The 18,474-nt window shown below is 42.9% G+C and overlaps 1 protein-coding gene across 6 annotated transcripts in view; it reads left to right on the forward strand.

Annotated features, from left to right (window-relative positions):
* CNOT6L (CCR4-NOT transcription complex subunit 6 like) overlaps positions 1 to 16,489 on the forward strand; it is a 37,290-nt gene extending 20,801 nt beyond the window's left edge. For all 6 annotated transcript variants that reach the window (XM_075038676.1, XM_075038718.1, XM_075038703.1 and 3 more), the window contains 11 exons: positions 63 to 184; positions 654 to 840; positions 1,316 to 1,401; positions 1,857 to 1,946; positions 2,771 to 2,839; positions 4,841 to 4,998; positions 6,039 to 6,193; positions 7,618 to 7,769; positions 8,936 to 9,160; positions 9,850 to 10,052; positions 10,423 to 16,489. In XM_075038676.1, coding sequence (XP_074894777.1) covers positions 63 to 184; positions 654 to 840; positions 1,316 to 1,401; positions 1,857 to 1,946; positions 2,771 to 2,839; positions 4,841 to 4,998; positions 6,039 to 6,193; positions 7,618 to 7,769; positions 8,936 to 9,160; positions 9,850 to 10,052; positions 10,423 to 10,635 — 1,660 coding nt within the window. In that variant the 3' untranslated portion in view covers positions 10,636 to 16,489. The remainder of the gene's footprint in view (positions 1 to 62; positions 185 to 653; positions 841 to 1,315; positions 1,402 to 1,856; positions 1,947 to 2,770; positions 2,840 to 4,840; positions 4,999 to 6,038; positions 6,194 to 7,617; positions 7,770 to 8,935; positions 9,161 to 9,849; positions 10,053 to 10,422) is intronic.
* Positions 16,490 to 18,474: the final 1,985 nt, after the last annotated feature.

An 18,474-nucleotide genomic window follows, 5' to 3' on the forward strand; every position in this document is an offset into this window, starting at 1 on the left:
CGGGCTAGAAATGAAGAAATGTTGCCGAGTGACAGACGGTAATGGTTCTGGTGGTCTTTCAGACTAACAGGGATGCCAAAGGAAAAATATGATCCTCCAGATCCTCGCAGAATTTACACCATCATGTCAGCAGAAGAGGTAGCCAACGGGAAGAAGTCACACTGGGCTGAATTAGAGATCTCGGGTGAGTTCATTTGGTGTTGAATTTTGGTTCGGCAGAGTTGTTGGTGCCCCAGAATCATAGCAGATGCTTTCAGATAGGGGATCCTGTTGTGAAGACAGTTTTTCAGAGTTGGGGGAGGAGGAGTAATTGACTTACCAGATTGCCTTTGAGCTTGGCTGTCTCACATTCAGCCCAGTTGATTTAAAACACCAACTCAGATTGGACGTGAGTTTTTGGATACAACATCTGCTTCCCTAGGACTGTACCTTTGTCTCTATCCTTTTAACTGGGAGGGTTAGATAATTATTTCAAGTCTGCTCATAGAAAAGATGCACAAAGGTATCTTCTGCAAGTGTCGCTGAGTGTTCCAGTGAAGTGGTAGGGTTTCCACACTGGAAATCACATATTCTGACATCCCCCATACTTTGTATGTGATGGTTTGAGAGTGCAGACCAGACTGAAGAGGTGGTTCTTTGCTTTTCTTTTTTAGGTAGAGTGCGGAGCTTAAGTACGTCACTTTGGTCGCTGACGCACTTGACTGCTCTGCACCTCAATGACAATAATCTTACTCGCATTCCACCTGATATTGCCAAGCTTCATAATCTGGTTTACCTGGATCTGTCATCCAACAAACTCAGAAGTTTACCAGCAGAACTAGGAAACATGGTGTCTCTCAGGTGAGAGAAATTATTCTAGTTAACTTTTCAAAAACCTGTGTTCTGGGATTGGGACCAAGAATTATATTTTGCTTGCCGTTCTTGTATTTAAAATAATTCTGAAAAAATCAAGATTGGTGCAGAGCTTCAGTTCTAATAATTATTTTGGGGTTCATTACCCTCCTTTTCTGATCTCTACAGATACATGTCTGTAAGCTATGTAGTCTCCTGCTCTGAAACATTCTTTGAGAGTAGGTGATTGCCTGCTGTTTGAATTCTCCCTGATTTAATTTTGTGTTTTGGGGTTTTTGTGGCTTTTTTTTTCATAATGAAAGTATTTTGGTCATGCTTTGAAATGGGAAGATGGGCATATCTTTCCATAATACAAAAAAATTCAGGGTGAAAAGTGTAATCTTTGAAGATGAGCGGCATATAGCGCTTTAAGAGTTTTCTTCTGATGTGATACTCATCAAAAGTGTTTTTGCATTTGCTGCAGGGAATTGCTTTTAAATAACAATCTGTTACGGGTTTTGCCTTATGAACTTGGACGGCTCTTCCAGCTACAAACCCTAGGTTTGAAAGGTGAGTGAGTTCTTTACAGCTAAATACTCCTAGGAGTACTCTTGAATTACTGAGGAGGTGGGCTCAAAAGCTTTGTGTATTACCTCAATATTTTCTTACAGTTTATTTGAGATATTAAGCTTGCAGCAAAAATGACCAGCCAGTTTGGAAAACAACGCGTTTCTTTTTAAATGCTATTAAACTTTCTTATGAGCCTATTTTAAATCTGTAGATAGGTAAATAAACCCTTTAACCTACTGTATTATTGATTGAGGTGAGTCGAAGGAAGAAAGTCTATGTGTGCTAGCTAATTCTGTAGCATCTGTTACTGTGGTATTCTACAGTTCCAAGTTAAGCAACCTAAATATCTTCTGGGTCAATTTGTCTGTTCTCATTACGGGGGATTTTCTTTGGTTGGAAAGCCTCAAGAAAGTCAGGCAGCTAATCACCCAGTTGTTGTTTTATGCTGTTGGCAGGCAATCCTTTATCACAAGATATTCTCAGCCTCTACCAGGATCCGGACGGAACTCGAAAGCTACTGAACTACATGCTTGACAATCTAGCAGGTGACAGCCCTACAAATCTGATTGACAGAAGTGGTGTAAAAGCATGCATTTCTGACAGTATTTGCTGCTAAAACAAGAATCTGAACCACTGAAGGGAGAGTGTTTACTAACTGCTTTTGCGTTTTTGTCAAGTGGTTCCAGTCGTACACATAAGCACACACACTGGAAGAGGTTGATGTATTTTCTAAGCTTTTCCCATATTCCCATATTACAGCCAGTTGTTCCCACTGTTCTGTTTGAAACCCTTCAGTTGGCAACAAAGTGCTAAGTCTTCCTTGCTGAAGCCGTTTTGATACTTTCCACTAGAAATTATAATCCAAATGCCAGCAGAATGTCAAACTTAGATCTAGAAATACCAAAGCGATTAAGAATATCCAGTACCTGACTCAGATCCTGCTTCATGGTTCTATAACTGAGCTTTCCGTTTGCCACTTGATGTCTGCTAAGTTAAAGCATTGCAGGAGTGATAGTGATGGGTATAGGGTGAGGATCCTGGAGAAGGGGAGTGCAGGATGTCTGAACCGCTGCAGGACTTACCCTTCCTTCTTCAGCAGTGTATTCGAGGTGCAGGAGTATTTCGGTGGTGCTTCTAGATTTGAAAGCAAGAGACAAAAATAGTTGTGAATCTTACAACTGACAAATTTGCTCTTGCTATAGCTAGCTATTTAAATGATTCTTGCCTCCCGTGGAGCATAAAAAGACTTGGGGAGTTGGGGTTGCAAAGCACAGTATGGAACATTACTGTTCAGTCATAATTTGGACTTGGAAATTGTAACTTACAAATACAAACCCTGAATTAATCACTGGTTTAAATTTTTTTTTAGTTCATCCAGAGCAGCTGCCTCCAAGGCCATGGATTACTTTAAAAGAACGAGACCAAATTCTGCCCTCAGGTAAATCTGTGGTTCTTTACCCTGTGTTCTCACAATAATGCGCTGAAAAGCTTTTCTTTGGCTTTATTTTCAGAGAAGTCTTCTGCCTTACATGGATCGGACTGAAAATAGCAATTTGTGTTCATTTGTACTAAAACAATTAACATAAGGCTGTGCTGTAAATATAATTTTTGTAATTTGAATGGGATGCTGGTCGTTTCTTTTCCATGTTAGGCTTTTTCATAACTGTTCCAGCCACTGATGCTCAAGCAGAAGAGCTTTTTTTGAAAAAATCAGTTCTCAGAAATAGTAAGAACTGTAAAATAACTGTATACAAGTGCTGTGTCTGCGCACAGGCTGACTAAAGGGAGACTTTGAGAAGCTGCTATCTGCAAGTAAACACGTGGAGTGCCTGGTACTGAAGTTAGTTTAATGCCCTCTATTGTTGCTTTTGGTAAAGTGCAAGAGGCAGCATGTCTTCAGGCTGTCTAAATCCAGTGGCCCTTCTTCCCCTGTGCATCCTGAATATAGCCCTCAAAAAGCCTCAGTAAGCTTGTATAAAGAAGAAAAATGCTAATATTGTTATTGCAGAAGATCAGATTAATAACCAGCAAGAATAATGTGGCGGTCCTCTGTACTTTTTCTTTTTAGAAGCGTGATGATGGCAGGTCTTCAAAACTTAACTCGGTCGTGTGTTAAGCAGGCTAATGTTGCAGTTAAGCTCATCTGTCACCTTTTTTATATTAAAGAACAACAAACCAGAAAAAAAAATAGGAAGAAATGGAAAATGCCAAAAGTCCTGTAAGCCACCACAACATCAAGTTCTGCATTTCCGTTTCAAATTCCCGTACAAATCAGTATCTCAGTGGAGTTTTACGGACTTTGGTTTTATTTTTTAAATCAAACTTTCTGAGCAGAAACAGAATTCAGAAGTCATTAGAAAGCATAGCGTTAGGCAAGTGACCTTTGCAATATTTCATGGTTAAAACTGTAACAAGCCAATTGGTTGTTATTCTAAAATTGAAACAACTGAACAGTGGAAATCTCTGAGGACAAGTATAAACAAATACAGCTGTGGGGTAGCCTCGTAGTAAAACCTCAGTTCTTTCCCTGCAAATATGAGCAGGCTTTTCCAGTGGCACAGTGCTAGGATGTTGCATTTACCTATCTTTTTTTCTTGGTGTAAAATCTAAGGGAGTTGAGAAGTTTGTGTGTGAAGGACGTGCGTTTCAAGTTGAATGATCAGATAAGCTGCATGCTGACTTCTTTCTCATTTTTCTGAAATGCGACCAAATAATGTATTAGGTGCTTGCTAATTTATGACTTAATTTCTTCTTCTTTTCCTTGCCCTCACCCAGACCTCTCTCCCACTTAGACTTGATAGACACAGCTACAACTGTATACAACTTCGAAGTGTTGTACGGGTGCTAGGAAAATTGTACAAATGTTTTGGAATCAGACTGCCTTAAAATGAAGCGTTCTAAATCAGCATTTCTCTCTGATGCTGTGGTATCGTGACATAGTAACAGCTTCTTTAGCAGTTTGGCTTTTCTTTTGCTTTAGAACTGTACAGGTCACTAAGTTGCTGTATCAAGGCACCTCATGCAATAAATGCTGGGTTTTGACTCTGTCACTGAAATAGCTGCTCCTTTCCCTCTCCTTACCAAAGAGAGAGACTGTTCCTAATTGTTGCCAACCCTTAAATCTCCCCCAACCCCAAAGGTAATAAAGAATTGACTGCAAAATAGGATTGCATTGCTTTGTGACGCACATGATGCCCTCTCGTTTTGGTAGTAATGCTGATTTTTTTTCAGGAAGAGTTTAGCCTTACGTGGTAACTGCTGGCTCAGCAGGGCCTTTTTAACTCCTGCTCATGAAACGCTAGTGGAATAAGCCCACTGACTTGTGTTCAGTAGGCCCGCCAGAATAGACCATGTAAGGTTCAGTATTTTGGCTTGAGTAAGTTCAGCATTTGTAATATTCAGAGGTTGATAACCTTGCCCTTTCTTTCTTTCCTTCCAGCTTCATTCACAGTTATGTGTTACAATGTGCTGTGTGATAAATATGCCACCCGGCAGCTCTATGGCTACTGCCCATCTTGGGCACTCAATTGGGAGTATAGAAAAAAGGGAATCATGGAAGAAATTGTCAACTGTGATGCAGATATCATTAGTCTTCAGGTAACTGGAAAATAACTGTATTTTTCATCAGAAACAGAAAACCTTAACTTCTGCCTTTAGAATGAAATGCTCCCTTGAGAACACCATATTCGCCTGCTTGCTAACAAATTCTGGGGCTTACCGGTACAAGCTGTGTGCACAGCAACTTGTTTACACATTGGCTTGTGTTTTATGAAATGAGACAAAGTAAGTGAGATAAAATTAGCTAAATTAGTAGGTGATTTGTGTTGGAAGATCTGGGTCTTTTCCCCCCTCAGAAAAACATCCTAAATATTCTCCCTCTGGGTGTATGGGGTTTACGGCAGGAGGGGAGAATATAGAATGCTATATCCCCAAATGCCACTGTTCCTAGTCCATTCCTGCTTGGTACAGAAGTTAAAGTCTCAAAAATATTCTCATTGGCTAACAAGGTGACTCACATGGTCAAAGTTAAATATCAATTGTCATTGGTACATGTATCCTGCTGTGTTATTAGAAATTTATTGCCGATGTTTAGAACAGTTGAACGCTTCTGCCTTTAAACTGATCTTTCGTTTTTTAAGCAAGTTTTGGTAAGCAAAAATCTTGCACAAGAAGAGAGTCATTACTTTGGTCTGAAAACCTCGAGATCAACATCTGAAATCCTCTTGGAGTTCAAATGTTACTACAGAGAAAATGTATTGTTACAGAACAGCGAGAGACCCTTGTGCAAAAGAGCTCTCCAGATTAAATACTAATTGCTGCTGGATATCTGTCGACCTCTCAGAAGTTTTAACCTAGGACTGTATCCGCATTCAGATGTCAAAAATATCAGGTGTAATCTATTGCTATACAAAATACACCTGTCACTTTCCCTTTTGGGGGGATTCCAGGATATCCAGGAATGCAAATCTGTTTCCAGCAGGCCATTAATCTAGGAAGTGACATGATTTGTGCAAACAGAAGCTTTTCACTTTGGTGAGAGCTGTTGACTGCAAGCCAAGGCAGGCCCAAGTTGCTGTAGAGCGATAGGGAGGGTTTACTTGACTTTGTTAGCCTAAGGCATTTGTGTTCAATTCCAGGAAGTGGAAACAGAGCAATACTTCACCCTTTTTCTGCCAGCCTTGAAAGAACGAGGATACGATGGATTCTTTTCTCCCAAGTCACGTGCCAAAATCATGTCTGAGCAGGAGAAAAAGCATGTGGATGGCTGTGCAATATTCTTCAAAACTGAAAAGTAAGGGGCAGAAGCAGCTTTTCAAAAATACATTAAAACCAGCTTGATTTAGGTCTGAAAGCTTTCGTCTCTCAGGGTACATGGTAACCAAAGTACTGTGCTGTAAAACAAAAGATAAAGTTCACTACAAAGAATGATCCTCCCTTCCTGTTTGCTGCTCTATTTGCAACACAGTCCCTCCATGCCTTTCAGACTATGAACAAAGGTATTTCCTCAGAAACATAGAAGTTGCAGGAGAGAGAGTATGAGTAAAAACTTCGGTGCTTCGTGTGCGCGTTTTTTGGCAGATCTAATAAATAGCTCATCTTCTCTACACACTTTTGCCTTGCTTGACGGAAGTTTCACCCCTCTAAGATTAAAGATCTATAAGCTGTGCTGGCTTAATCTTCAGGTATTAAAAGATGCATTGCTGCCAAAGGATCACAGAATTTTCTCTGCTTTTATTTATCGAATTTATGTATAAATTACATAATTGAATACCTGATCCAAAAAAGTTCTGACTGATACACTAAAAGCATCAGACTATTGGGAAGGGAGGAGAGGTGCTGGCATTCACACTTCTCATCTGTGTAAACTGCTCACGGGTTGTACCACACCGAGTATGCCTCCGAATATTCCCTCTCAACAGTTTTCAGTCATTAAAATGGAAGTTTCGCAAAGCCTTAGCTCTCTTTCAGAGTTTTCACTGCTTACAGAAACAAAATTCAGCCTTTCAGATCATGTATAAAACCAACTCGATTGGTTTTGAATAGAGGAGGTCTGTAAAAGCAAACAACTGATTTTTTTCAAACCTTGAAACTAACTGGTTATTATGCTGTGGTTCTCACAGGTGAAAACAGAAGACTAATAATACTCTTTTTTAATTTTTTTGGAGCACAAAACAAAACAAAACAAACCTTTCAATAGCCTTCAGTTTTTCCTGAAGCAAGGCATCTTTGGGCATCCTAAGGCTGGAAAGGAATGAAAAACCAATTTTGTTAAACTGGTCGTGGTAGCTAGTAGTTTGTAAGAAGCTGGTTTTTAATAATGCATTTGCCCAAAGTAAAAGGCAAGCCTTTTATTACCATCTCATCTTACTTTTTTGCCTAGAACACTCCTGAGGAGGTGTGATAACCTCTGAGTGTTGCTCTGAATAGTCCTCTCAGAATGCTACGCTGAAACAAGTAAACACATCCTAAACCCCAGGTATCTCGTATCCCCTGAGAGTATCTCACTTGCCAGACCGAGAGCTCTATCCTGACTGGGGCAATATTTCTTAGAACTTTTTTTACTTTTATAAAGCAAGAGGACAAAAGAAACGTGCCTCACCCTGTCCTGCAGGCTCTCCCCTCAGATGTGGTAGACTGGAGTGCAGATAGAAACCATGTCTTTTCACATAGCTGTACATCACACGTGTTCACACACGATTCTCTTTGTTTAATCAGATTTACACTGGTGCAGAAGCATACAGTGGAGTTCAACCAGGTGGCGATGGCTAACTCTGAAGGTTCAGAAGCTATGTTAAACAGAGTGATGACAAAGGACAACATCGGAGTTGCCGTGGTGTTAGAGGTGCACAAAGAATTATTTGGAGCAAGTGAGTACACCCGTGGTTCTCTCACTGATTATTCAGTTCCACGTAAAGGCATGAGTTATTCCTAGATAACACAGCTTTCTAGAATATTATTGCCATTGGTGGTGGTAACCAAATACTCGCAGATGAGTGAACGCTGTTCGCTGTGCTAATTTGAGAAAGGATACCCCATCGGTGGCTAAGACAGGACACAGATGACGTGATTTCCTGGTCTGGTTGCGCTTGCAGCCAGATGCCCAGCATTTAGCTTTCTCCTTTCAAGCTTTTGTCCCTGCTTGCTTATTCTGTTAAATTCTCCTTGAAGAATTAAGCTTTTCCAAGGTCAGTGTGTTTACATGCATATGCTCTTACAAGTAGTTGTTGGTAGTGTTCAACTTCTATTTTCAACTGTCTTTTTTTCCCCTTGATTGAATCCTTCCATCCTCTCCCGGTGATTATGACAGTGCTAATGTACTGATGTGCAAGAATGAAATTATCAGGTATCTTTTCATGCCCCTTGATTGACTGACTGTCACATTTTCATTACGTTTGATCAGATGCAGTAGACAATTTCAACATACTTAAAATTGCCACCCTGCTCTGTCTGTGTGTCTGGTTTTTTGATTGCTTGTTGCCGGTGTACCCTTCAAAGGAGTGCAATGTCTAAATTGCAGGACTGGAAGGAGCTGCCTGTGACTTTATGCCTCACCTTTCAGAGTACTGTTTCTCAGATAAATAGTAAAACCAGCTATAGTGTTTTGCAGCAGCCAGGTTCATACTGCATTCATGTAAGCAGGTTTGATTTTTTTCCCAAGGGAACAATTGGCCGTACCGTGGCAGCTAAGAGTCGGGAAACTCCCTTGTGCCTTAAATATTGAATAGTGGTGCACAGTCAAGCGATGACCACTTGAACAGTAGAGAAGGAATGCAATTGTAACGGTATCAGATTATGCTGGCTATTTCTTTCCTGTATTGGAGAGATTTAGTCACGTAATATTGTGTAAAAGCTGTTGATTTAGGAAGGAGTAGTGGTTCAGGTAATGCCTTTTTTCCAGCAGTGAAAGTACATCCATCTGCTGGTGCGTCTGACTTGGAGTCCTTAGTAGCTAGACCCTGAATGTTAACAGAGGGAAATCTGCCGTATTCACACAATCAGCCTTTCGCTGATAAAAATGCATTTGTTTATCCAGGTATGAAATCGCTTCATGTGGACAAACAGCTGCTTATTGTGGCCAATGCCCACATGCACTGGGACCCTGAATACTCGGATGTGAAACTCATTCAGACTATGATGTTTGTCTCAGAACTGAAAAATATCCTCGAGAAAGCCTCAAGCAGGCCAGGTAGCCCAACAGCAGATCCTAACTCTATCCCTCTGGTGCTGTGTGCGGATCTCAACTCACTGCCTGATTCAGGTAAGACAGGTTTTGGCTTAATTTTTAATTTACCTGTTTAGAACATTTGAATCCTCTTTTCCTCTGAGGGCAATGGGGCGGTTTGCACTTCCCCGAGTAGGTTTGGATGAAAGCTTTCTTAGTAGCAGCTGTCTTTCAAAATCCGGCTGAAGAGAATGCAAGTCCTCCAGTTGAGTAGTCTGCTTTTTGTGGTCTGCTGTACACTCCAGAAAAGTTGGTTACGCCTACAAAGATGTAGAAAAGAACAAATAGATCTTAAATGAATTGTTAAATAAATACCCACGCCTTGAGCAGCAGTAATTAGGAAAGACGTGAGTTTGTGATGGAACATGAAAACTTTCTAAGGAGATGGGTTTGCTTTGGTAATTATGACATCCGATACTGTAGTATCAGGTATACGTACGAAAGCTGTCCCTCTAGCACTCCGTCACATGCGTACTACAGTACATGTACTATGGGTTTACTGTAATCCTCAAAGGAGAGCCTCAGTTCCCCGGCTCTGTGTCAGAAAGGTGTGTATGGCTCAGACGTGGACAAGACAGCTGCTGTGTAGATTTCCCCTTCGGTGGAAAGCTCTTTTTTAATCTCATGGTGTGTCTTACTGGTGTTTTGGGTTTTGACTCCGAGGCCAACATTCCCTGAATGTCGTAATTGAAAGCAACTCCCTGAATCCTTTCCTTTGCAAACAGGTGTAGTGGAATACTTAAGCAATGGCATAGTAGCTGACAACCACAAGGACTTCAAGGAGTTGCGTTATAACGAGTGTCTCATGAACTTCAGTGGCAATGGGAAAAACGGGGCTTCTGAAGGAAGAATTACGCATGGCTTCCAACTCAAGAGCGCCTACGAAAACAACTTGATGCCTTACACCAATTACACTTTTGATTTCAAAGTAAGCAGCGATTTTTCTGAAATGGCAGACATTGACCTGGTCTCCCCAGGATGCTGTCTTAATTCTCTGACCATTGGCTGTCTTTCCCTCTGTTCCTGTAAGTGCTTCATCACTGGTTCCTACACTCGCTGGACACTTTTCCTACCGCACACAAATCCTTGATTTGCTGGCATTTTTAAGCTGTCGACCTGGCTCTGGCCAGTGACTTAATGAGAACGGATGCAGCGCTTTGAACGCAAAACGCCGCGCGCGTTTCTTACCCTAATTCCAGCGCTGTGCCTCTTCCCGTGAATTGCAGCCAGAAGCCAGTCGAGTTCAGGTTGCCAGAAGCGAGGTCTGTTCTCACTGTCGTGTTTCTCTTTCTCCCTAGGGTGTGATTGACTACATTTTCTATTCCAACACTCACATGAACGTGCTTGGTGTCCTGGGGCCTTTGGACCCTCAGTGGCTGGTTGACAACAACATCACTGGGTGTCCACACCCTCACATCCCTTCAGACCACTTCTCACTGTTAACACAACTAGAACTCCATCCTCCGCTCCTGCCTCTTGTCAACGGTGTGCACTTGCCTAACAGGAGGTAGTGGAGCCCTGCCCCTTTGAGGGCAAGGACCTGTTGTTATGGACCTGTACAGTTGTAAATCAAAGTATATAGGAGTGAAGTATGGCCAACCTTAAGCTGCTTCTTCAAGCTCCTTTCCTTATGTGTTTGATATGAGATTTTGCACATTTTGGTGCATATTGGTATCATTTGGCACTAGGGCTGGAACCAAAGTATTATTCCCTTTCCAGGTTTTTAATTTAATTTTTTTTTTTAAACTGGCAAGCTTTTTCTTTTCAGTAGGAAGCTGCACTTATAAATGGACAAATGAGATTTAAAACTTGCATATTAACATATTTCAAGGTAATGCTTTTTTCCAGAACGTGGCGAAATGAGCCAACCTTTTAGGAGAAAGAAAAACAAAAATAGAAATGCTTGTTTTGTAGGAAGAATATTAGAAATCCCGTTTGTTTGAACCCAAAACAGAGACTGAACTCTGCATCCAAAATAAATTTTGCACATTAGCAAAGCACTTAATACCTGACTATAAATGATTAGCAGTGCGGCCCTGCCCCTCATCTACCTAATATTAAAAACCAAAGATGGCTTAATATCTGTGATAAAATTTGAGGTCTAAATTCTCCTGATGTAATTTCATTTAGAATGAAATTTCCAGCGAAGCTACGTCTCACAGGACTTTGCAGGTGAGCATTTAATGCTGTGTATAGACCGCTTGCTCGAGCGACGCCACGGTGACTTTTTTTTGGAGCTCTGAAGAACTCGGTCCTTTCTGGGCGAGGTACGCAGGGATCCAAGGGACCTCTGTGAAACAGAGCTGCCTCCCTGCTTTGGCAAACCAGGGCAACACACTGTTCAGCAGCACACTTTGGGAGCAGGACTTAGAAATGGTAAGAAATTGCATTTGAAGCGAGCCGTTGCGAACCGTTTGGGTTCTGGGTGAATAAAGGTGTTGCAAATCCATCCTAGGTTCCCTTATCCGAAGTTTGGTTGCAAAGATGGGAAACTTGGGATTGACTGCTTAGGCGTAGGGTACAGGAAAAACCGCTGGAAATGACCTTACTTCTGTCTCCGAAAGGGCACGTGGAGTAGCTGTCGGCATGCTTTTTTCACTGGGGGAGCGAGTGGTAGCCGTAGTCATTCCTTGGATCATTTTTCCTGACCCTAGTTGCCAAATAGCCATCACACTTTTTTAATAATCTTTCTTTTCTGTTGTCGGTCAGGGTTGAATTAAAAAGCTGCTGGTTCATTCCCAACCGTTAATGCTCTTTGGATGTGTTGGAAATCCTTTTTTTCCCTTTTTATGCTCTAGGTGGCCAGTTCAAAACCTTGTGCCTGAAGAGGCATTAAACATAATGCAATTTTCTGAAAAATTGGTTGGCTGCTTAATGTTAGAAAAAAAAAAATGGCACAGTGATAGGAAAAGGTTGTGTCTGTGTTTTTAAGTTTTTCTTTATTCTGCTTTTTTGCTGCTATAAGATTTTCTTGAATTTATATTTTAAACTTTTCATGCACTTTACTGTTTCTAGTCTCAAAATGTGATATTTTTAATAAATGAAAAAATTTTCCATTATGTGAATGAAATTTTTAAACAGATTGATAGCCTATATTTATGTCTCATTCGTATACTTCAAAAAGTCAAATTTAAATTGTGAAATTAGTTTTAAATACTAAGGAGCCATCTATCTGTCTTGCAAAACTGCTAAGTCAGGCTGTTCCTCCACTCTTTAATTAAACATTTCCTTTGTCGTTTTATACATAGGAAATTATCCATAGGGAAAAAAATCAATTGGACCTAGAGTAGAAACTATTCCCTGACGCTTGTTGGGGGCCGGGGAGGGGGTGGTGTGGGACAGAACGCAAAAATCGGTTCAACGAAACAACAACTCCCTTTTAAAAGAAGTGCCTAAAAAATGGAGGCGTCATCTATTGTCTACTATAAATTGGAAGTGATCGTAACTGGGTGAAATTCCTGTCCGGCAATTGCTTTGTGCAGCACCAAAAAAAAAGCCCTTTCTAAAGACGGATTTTCCTCTAGGTGCAGGTATCTCTTTTTTAATATACCTCAGCGTTCGCCACCTAGCCATTGCAGATAAATTGCGAAAGCGACTTGAGAGTATAGTACTGGAAAGTAGAATAGCATGAAAAACTTAATTTTGTGGACATTACCTTTCTGTAATCAGCTACTGTATCTTTTTTGGAGGGATGGGCGCTCTGCTCTGGAGGTGTGCACTAACAAACCCTTGTCCTCCTTTTCCTACACGCATGTTAACTAGCAACGTGAGCAGTATTTCCTACCATACTTCACTCCCAATATTTTTTGAGATGTTTGTATAAAATGGAATTTAAAATTCACCTATGATTGTATATGAACTGCAGAGGAGCCCATTTATTAATAAAAATAAAACCCAACAACAATGTTTTGTAATATCGGGGTGGGAGAGGATGGGGATGAGGAAAAAAACCCTGGCAAACATTGTAAACTGCTTAAGTTTGACTTTCCTTTGGTTTCTAACCGATTGAAGTGTTCTGTTGCGGGAAGGTGTTAAATTGGATTTTCTCTGCTGTGAAATGCACTTCCGAACGTCCATTACGCTGTGCAATTTTTTTTAAAAAAAGTCATTTTAACAGACGTTGCACAAAACCTCTGGATTTTAAAAAAAAGAGTCTTGGTGATGTTTCAGTCAATGCACATAACTGGGGACATGTTTACCCACCTTTCACATGTCTGGCTCCCTCCCTGTTTTCCTTCTGTTTTTTTTCTCCTTTCCCAGCAGGAGCAGTAAGGGGACTGCGCTTTTTTCCAGCTGAGCAGAAACGCCGCTCTCCGTAGCGATTTTCTACTCTAGGAAAAGAGGGAGCGGGGAGCAGGCAGCCTTTCAACAAACATATGCATCATCCTGATGGCAACGCTAGTTTTCTTTTGACCCAGATGGAAGCTGACGGTAGGGTATTTGCTAGGGAAGCGGGAGTAATACGAAGCAAATTATCCCTAATCCTAAGCAGAGATGGATGGGACACCATCAGTTCTCTCCATCACTGACCCTTGGTTCCCAGCACGTCGCAGTGTCCTCACAGCCGACACCTGGAAAAAAAGCTCTAAGCCCTTTACTGCTCCTTGCTGTCTTGGTTTGCTTTCAAAAATATGGTGCCTGGTGTCAACTTCTAAGCAACAGCACTGCCTAAAGCAAGCAGAGAAAAAAAAATCCAACACCCTTCTTCATGCAACTTTTTAAAATTCAGTATGGTAAACCTGTTAGATATGGGGTTTTGTGTGTGTATATATATATAAAAAAAAGAGAATTTTGTACAATGTAGCTGAATATTTTTGTTTCCTTATTTCGATGTAAGGAGCGTGAATATTTGCGTACCACACGCTGAAGTCAGGTATGGCACAATGGGGTCTGAGACCAGCTTTCCTTCCCATTTGCCTGGTTAAAAGCTTTTGTCGTCCCTTTCTAGTACTTGTTGAGAAAATATTTCATTTTATGGGTAAGCTTTCTCTGTTGGAAGTCACTCCTGTTTAGTCTGCAGAAACATTCAGAAAGGGTCTCGTTAGTCCCAAGTCCTCGCTGTTCTGTGTTGTATAGCCTAGAAAACCAAAATCTTTGACTCTCAACCCTTTCAGAAGCACTTGCCACTGACCTAACACAGCTTTCAAAACCTTACCGTGATCTTCAGCGTTTGGGTAATGCTGCGGATGGCTGATGGTCTCCCACCTTGCTGGCTTTGCCACAGACACTCCTAAATGCACATTCACGCTCTCGAGCTCCCAAAGGCCCACTTCACAAAGGTGCTGAGCATCTACAGCTCCCACTTAATCCCAAATACTGCTCTTTTGGAGACCGGCTTTCCACACCCAGCTTGTGAGACATCGGGTCTGAATCACGAGTGAGAATTTGAGACCTCAAAGGTTCATATCACTTTTTTTCTCTGGGGTTGGTTTTGGTCAGGTGGCGAGGGGGAAGCCAAAAAGGCTTGTTAAAATTGAGAGTTTCTCTGTTAGTTTAGAAGATGGGTTAGGGAAATACTTTTAAGGATTCCTAGACCAGGAGGTGCAGTATTTATGCCTTCTTGGTAGGGAGCAGGAGCCAGAAGGGGCTGTCAGTCCTTAATATCTGAAGACCAGATTTAAACCCAGCAACACAGCAGCAGTTACTTCATTTGCACAATGCATTTTCAGCTTCTAGCATCAAAACTTTCCTTTGGCATGAAACTTGGCATAGTGGCGTGAAGTGAAAAGTCTTTTAGTCCTATCCAAACCAAATCAATAGCCTGCATTAGAAATATCACACAAATGTGATACGTACCCTCGTACTGGTTTTAAAAGGAAGTTAAATGGCCAATAGCAGTGGTCCTCCCCCCAGCAACCTCAGCTTTGTACATAATTAAGATTCTTCCGTTCTTGGTTTCTGCATAGATACTTTTCTTGTAATGGTAATGAAGACCTAAGGCGTGATTTAAACCTAAGGAAGGACCCTCTCCATTGTATGAGGAGGTGACTGATCTAAACACACCCTTATCTAGCACGCTGGTACACTAGGCAGCAGCAGGAGGTGGTTCAGCTAAAATCAGGCTGTCAACGTAAAAGAGCAGTGGGTCGTTGTCCTACTTGGGCACCACAGAGGTGTGACGTTCTTCTGGGCCGTCTTCGCAACCAAAACTGCCTGGTAGGAAGCAAAGCGGCATACGAGGCTTGCTGAAGTTCACGTTGACTTCAAAAGTGATACGGTTTTGGCAGCAAGCACACGCATTGAAAAACCTTGCCTGCCCAATTTCACGTGTCCCAAAAGGAGCTGAAGTACTTGGTCTTGGAGGGGTTTTACCCAAGGGGGCAGAGGACCTGATTTGTTAGAGACCAGAAAAGAAATGAGCCCTAGATGCAGAGAAGTTTGAGTTTTTCTGATAGATGCTGTTATTAGCTGAGTCTCTCCATCTCATGGTGAGGACAAGCATCTTGTGGTATGCAGCTCATTAGTTTTTTTATAAGATTACAGAAGCATAGTCACATACCCTCCCTTTCTCACCCTTGAGTGTTGAAAGGCGACACAAACCACGAGAGAACCTGGTGAATACCGTTCATGTCTTAAGCCTCTATGCCAAGAATCAGCCAAGAACTCACTTTAAGATTAAAAACAACTTTAGCAGAAGATTATAAAGCTCTAGATCCAGGCACAGCTCTAAGCGATAACAGTATCTTCTCCTGTGACCACTCTTTGCACTGACACCAACCGCGGGTTTGCTTTTCCTCCAGGAAATGAGAGCAGGGACAAAAAACAGAGCGGATGAGACAGGCGCAGGCATTGCACCATCAGAAAAGGGGCAAAATTAACACCTTTAAAGAACTCCTTCATCCTAAGAAAAATGATTTGGCTCTATAAATAAGAGACGATAAAGTTTGCTGGTTTGGCTATGTTTGGGGATGATGGACTTTAGGAGTACAGTTTCTTGGGGTATATCTGAAAACAAGCATGAAGATACAGAAATGCTGGGGTACTTTGGTACTTTAGGGTGTTTTAAACAGCTCTGATGGTAAAGCACGCCAAGTGATACGACTCTCTTTTTTCCTTCCCCTCCTGCAACTGTACGGTGTGTTTAGCTTGCGAAATCTCTCACCGTTTGAGTGGTGAAGGTTAGAATGATCCTGGTACTTGGTCTTGTCCTCTTTGTTAAACAGTTCCGACAATTTAGGCATTTACTGAGTTTGCATTTGTCTGTATTTGTCTTTGTTCCAAAGCAAAAAAAAAACCCCACCAAAAAAAAACCAACCTCATGGTGGCTTTCTTTACAAGTGATGTTACATGACTTTGGCTTGTTTTCCATTTTTAATTATTGCATCGTGTGTTTGCTTTCTGAGCAATTAAAGTGTTTTGTGTGCACCATGTTAGCTAAATATGCCCTTAATTCATAAACTCACAGGCTGGACCGGAGCAGCGGTGATGGGAGCCCGGGCTCCCCCTCCCGCCCCATTTCACCGTGGTTATTTTGGGAGGTCGGGGTATTTTTTTAGTTGGATTTCTTTCTTGTGCGTTGCTTTTGCAACCGCAAGGTCCTGTCCCTCAGAACGTGGAAGCGCACGTGGAGAGGGGAGAAGCTGCAGTGTCACTCCTGGGCATGCTTACACTGAAATTTTAGGGGGGGGAGGGTTGTCTCGTTTTATGGAAATGGTAGCTTCGTTTTAAATGAGAGCGGGCTGGCCTCTCGCATGGGGAAATTGCTGCTTGCAGAGGCCGGAGCCGCTGCTGGCCCCCCGGCCCCGGTTTTCCCTCTCCTGCCTTGGGCCAGCTCGGCAGTGCTGTCACCACCCAGGGGGGCTGCCTTCCCCACCGGCCCTGACATGGGGACGGGGTACGTCTCCCAGGCAAAAAGCTTTGCCAAGTTTGACACCAGTCCTAGGCACGGTGCTTGCAAAGAGCAGCAGTCTTCAACTGAGACCTGAGCAAAAAAAACCTGAGTAACTTGCTTGTTCCATGTTTCCCGTGGGAATAAATAGTAAGAAACCTTTTCTCCAGCCCTCTGATTTGCTTTTACAAAAGGATCCTTTTTTTCTCTCCCCCTGAAAGAACTCGTGTTTTGCAGAAAGTGCCATGCCATGCTGCAATTCCCCCCATAATTATGCTTTGCAATGAAAAACTCACCAAGAAAGCAAATTCCTCTCAAGTGGGGATGGTGGGGACCCAGGCAGGGGGAAGACCTGCTCCCCTGCACAGACCCGGCCTGGACAAAATAACGATGATAACCCTGAACTGTTACTTTTTTCTTGCCTTTTTAAATTTTTTTTTTATTTTCATTGAAACACACCCCCCCCTTGCACCGTGGAGATGGGGTACTGCTCACACATGATGGATAGGGCTAAATATCTGCTTGTTTCTTCCCACCTGTGTACTTTTGTTTCCTTCTGTAGGCAATAAACAGCCCTTTTGCAAACACTCTCGTCCCCTGCTCTGGTTCCTGAGAAGCACAGGGTGGGAAGGAGGGAGGACATGGGGACCGGCCGGGTGTTTCACAGCTTGCCACTGCCCTGGGACGCGCTTGTGGCATCCAGGGTGGTGGGGTGGGTGATGCAAATTTGAGTCCTTCCCTTTTGGGGGCATCCCCAGACCTCAGACACCTACTACCGGTACGGCCAAACCAGATTTTTAAACAGTGATAATTTTGTGCAGACTTGCAAGTCACACCTGCGTCGCCTCGGTCCGTGTGGCCGAGGGACGTCTCTGTGCCGTGCCGGCATCCCCGCGGGACGTGCGCATCCATCCTAGGAAATTGGGGGTCCGCGGAGAGAGCCTCAGCCAGTCAACTGGGAAATTTCCCAGTATCTCCCATTTCTCCTGTGCTTGCCCAACTGGGAGCCAGCAGCGTGGGGCTGCGGAGGTCAGACCCCATCCAACTTCTACCAGCATCCCATAGCACAACACGCTCCTCCCAGGAGCTGTCAGAAAAAGGCACGAAAACGCGGGGCAGAGGAAAGGCGACGCGTTAGGAAGCGCCCCACGGCAAAGCGGCCGAGGGCTTCACGGTGCCACGGTCCGGTCTAACTCCCCCACCCCAAAAATCCCAATTTTTCCACAAACCCGTGCAGAAAGAGCTGCCGCAGCCGTGCGAGGGAAGCACGTTCATCCTTTTATTGATGGCGCCCGGGATGGGCTGCCATCGCGTGCAGGAACAGCGCAGGTACCCAAAACTGAGGGTGATGCCGGGCGCCCGAGGAAAAAGCCTTTTTTTGGGGGGGGAGCGGGGAAAGGCTCCTGCCCCTCGCCAAAACCCCGGGAGCAGAGCAAGCGCCGGTGTCGTGCCGTGAAACCCGGCGTATCTCGGCACGGAGGGGTTCTATCGCTGCTGTCCCCGCAGAGGAATAAATAACCAC

This window comes from Buteo buteo, chromosome 1, assembly GCF_964188355.1.
Source record: "Buteo buteo chromosome 1, bButBut1.hap1.1, whole genome shotgun sequence".
NCBI lineage: Eukaryota > Metazoa > Chordata > Aves > Accipitriformes > Accipitridae > Buteo > Buteo buteo.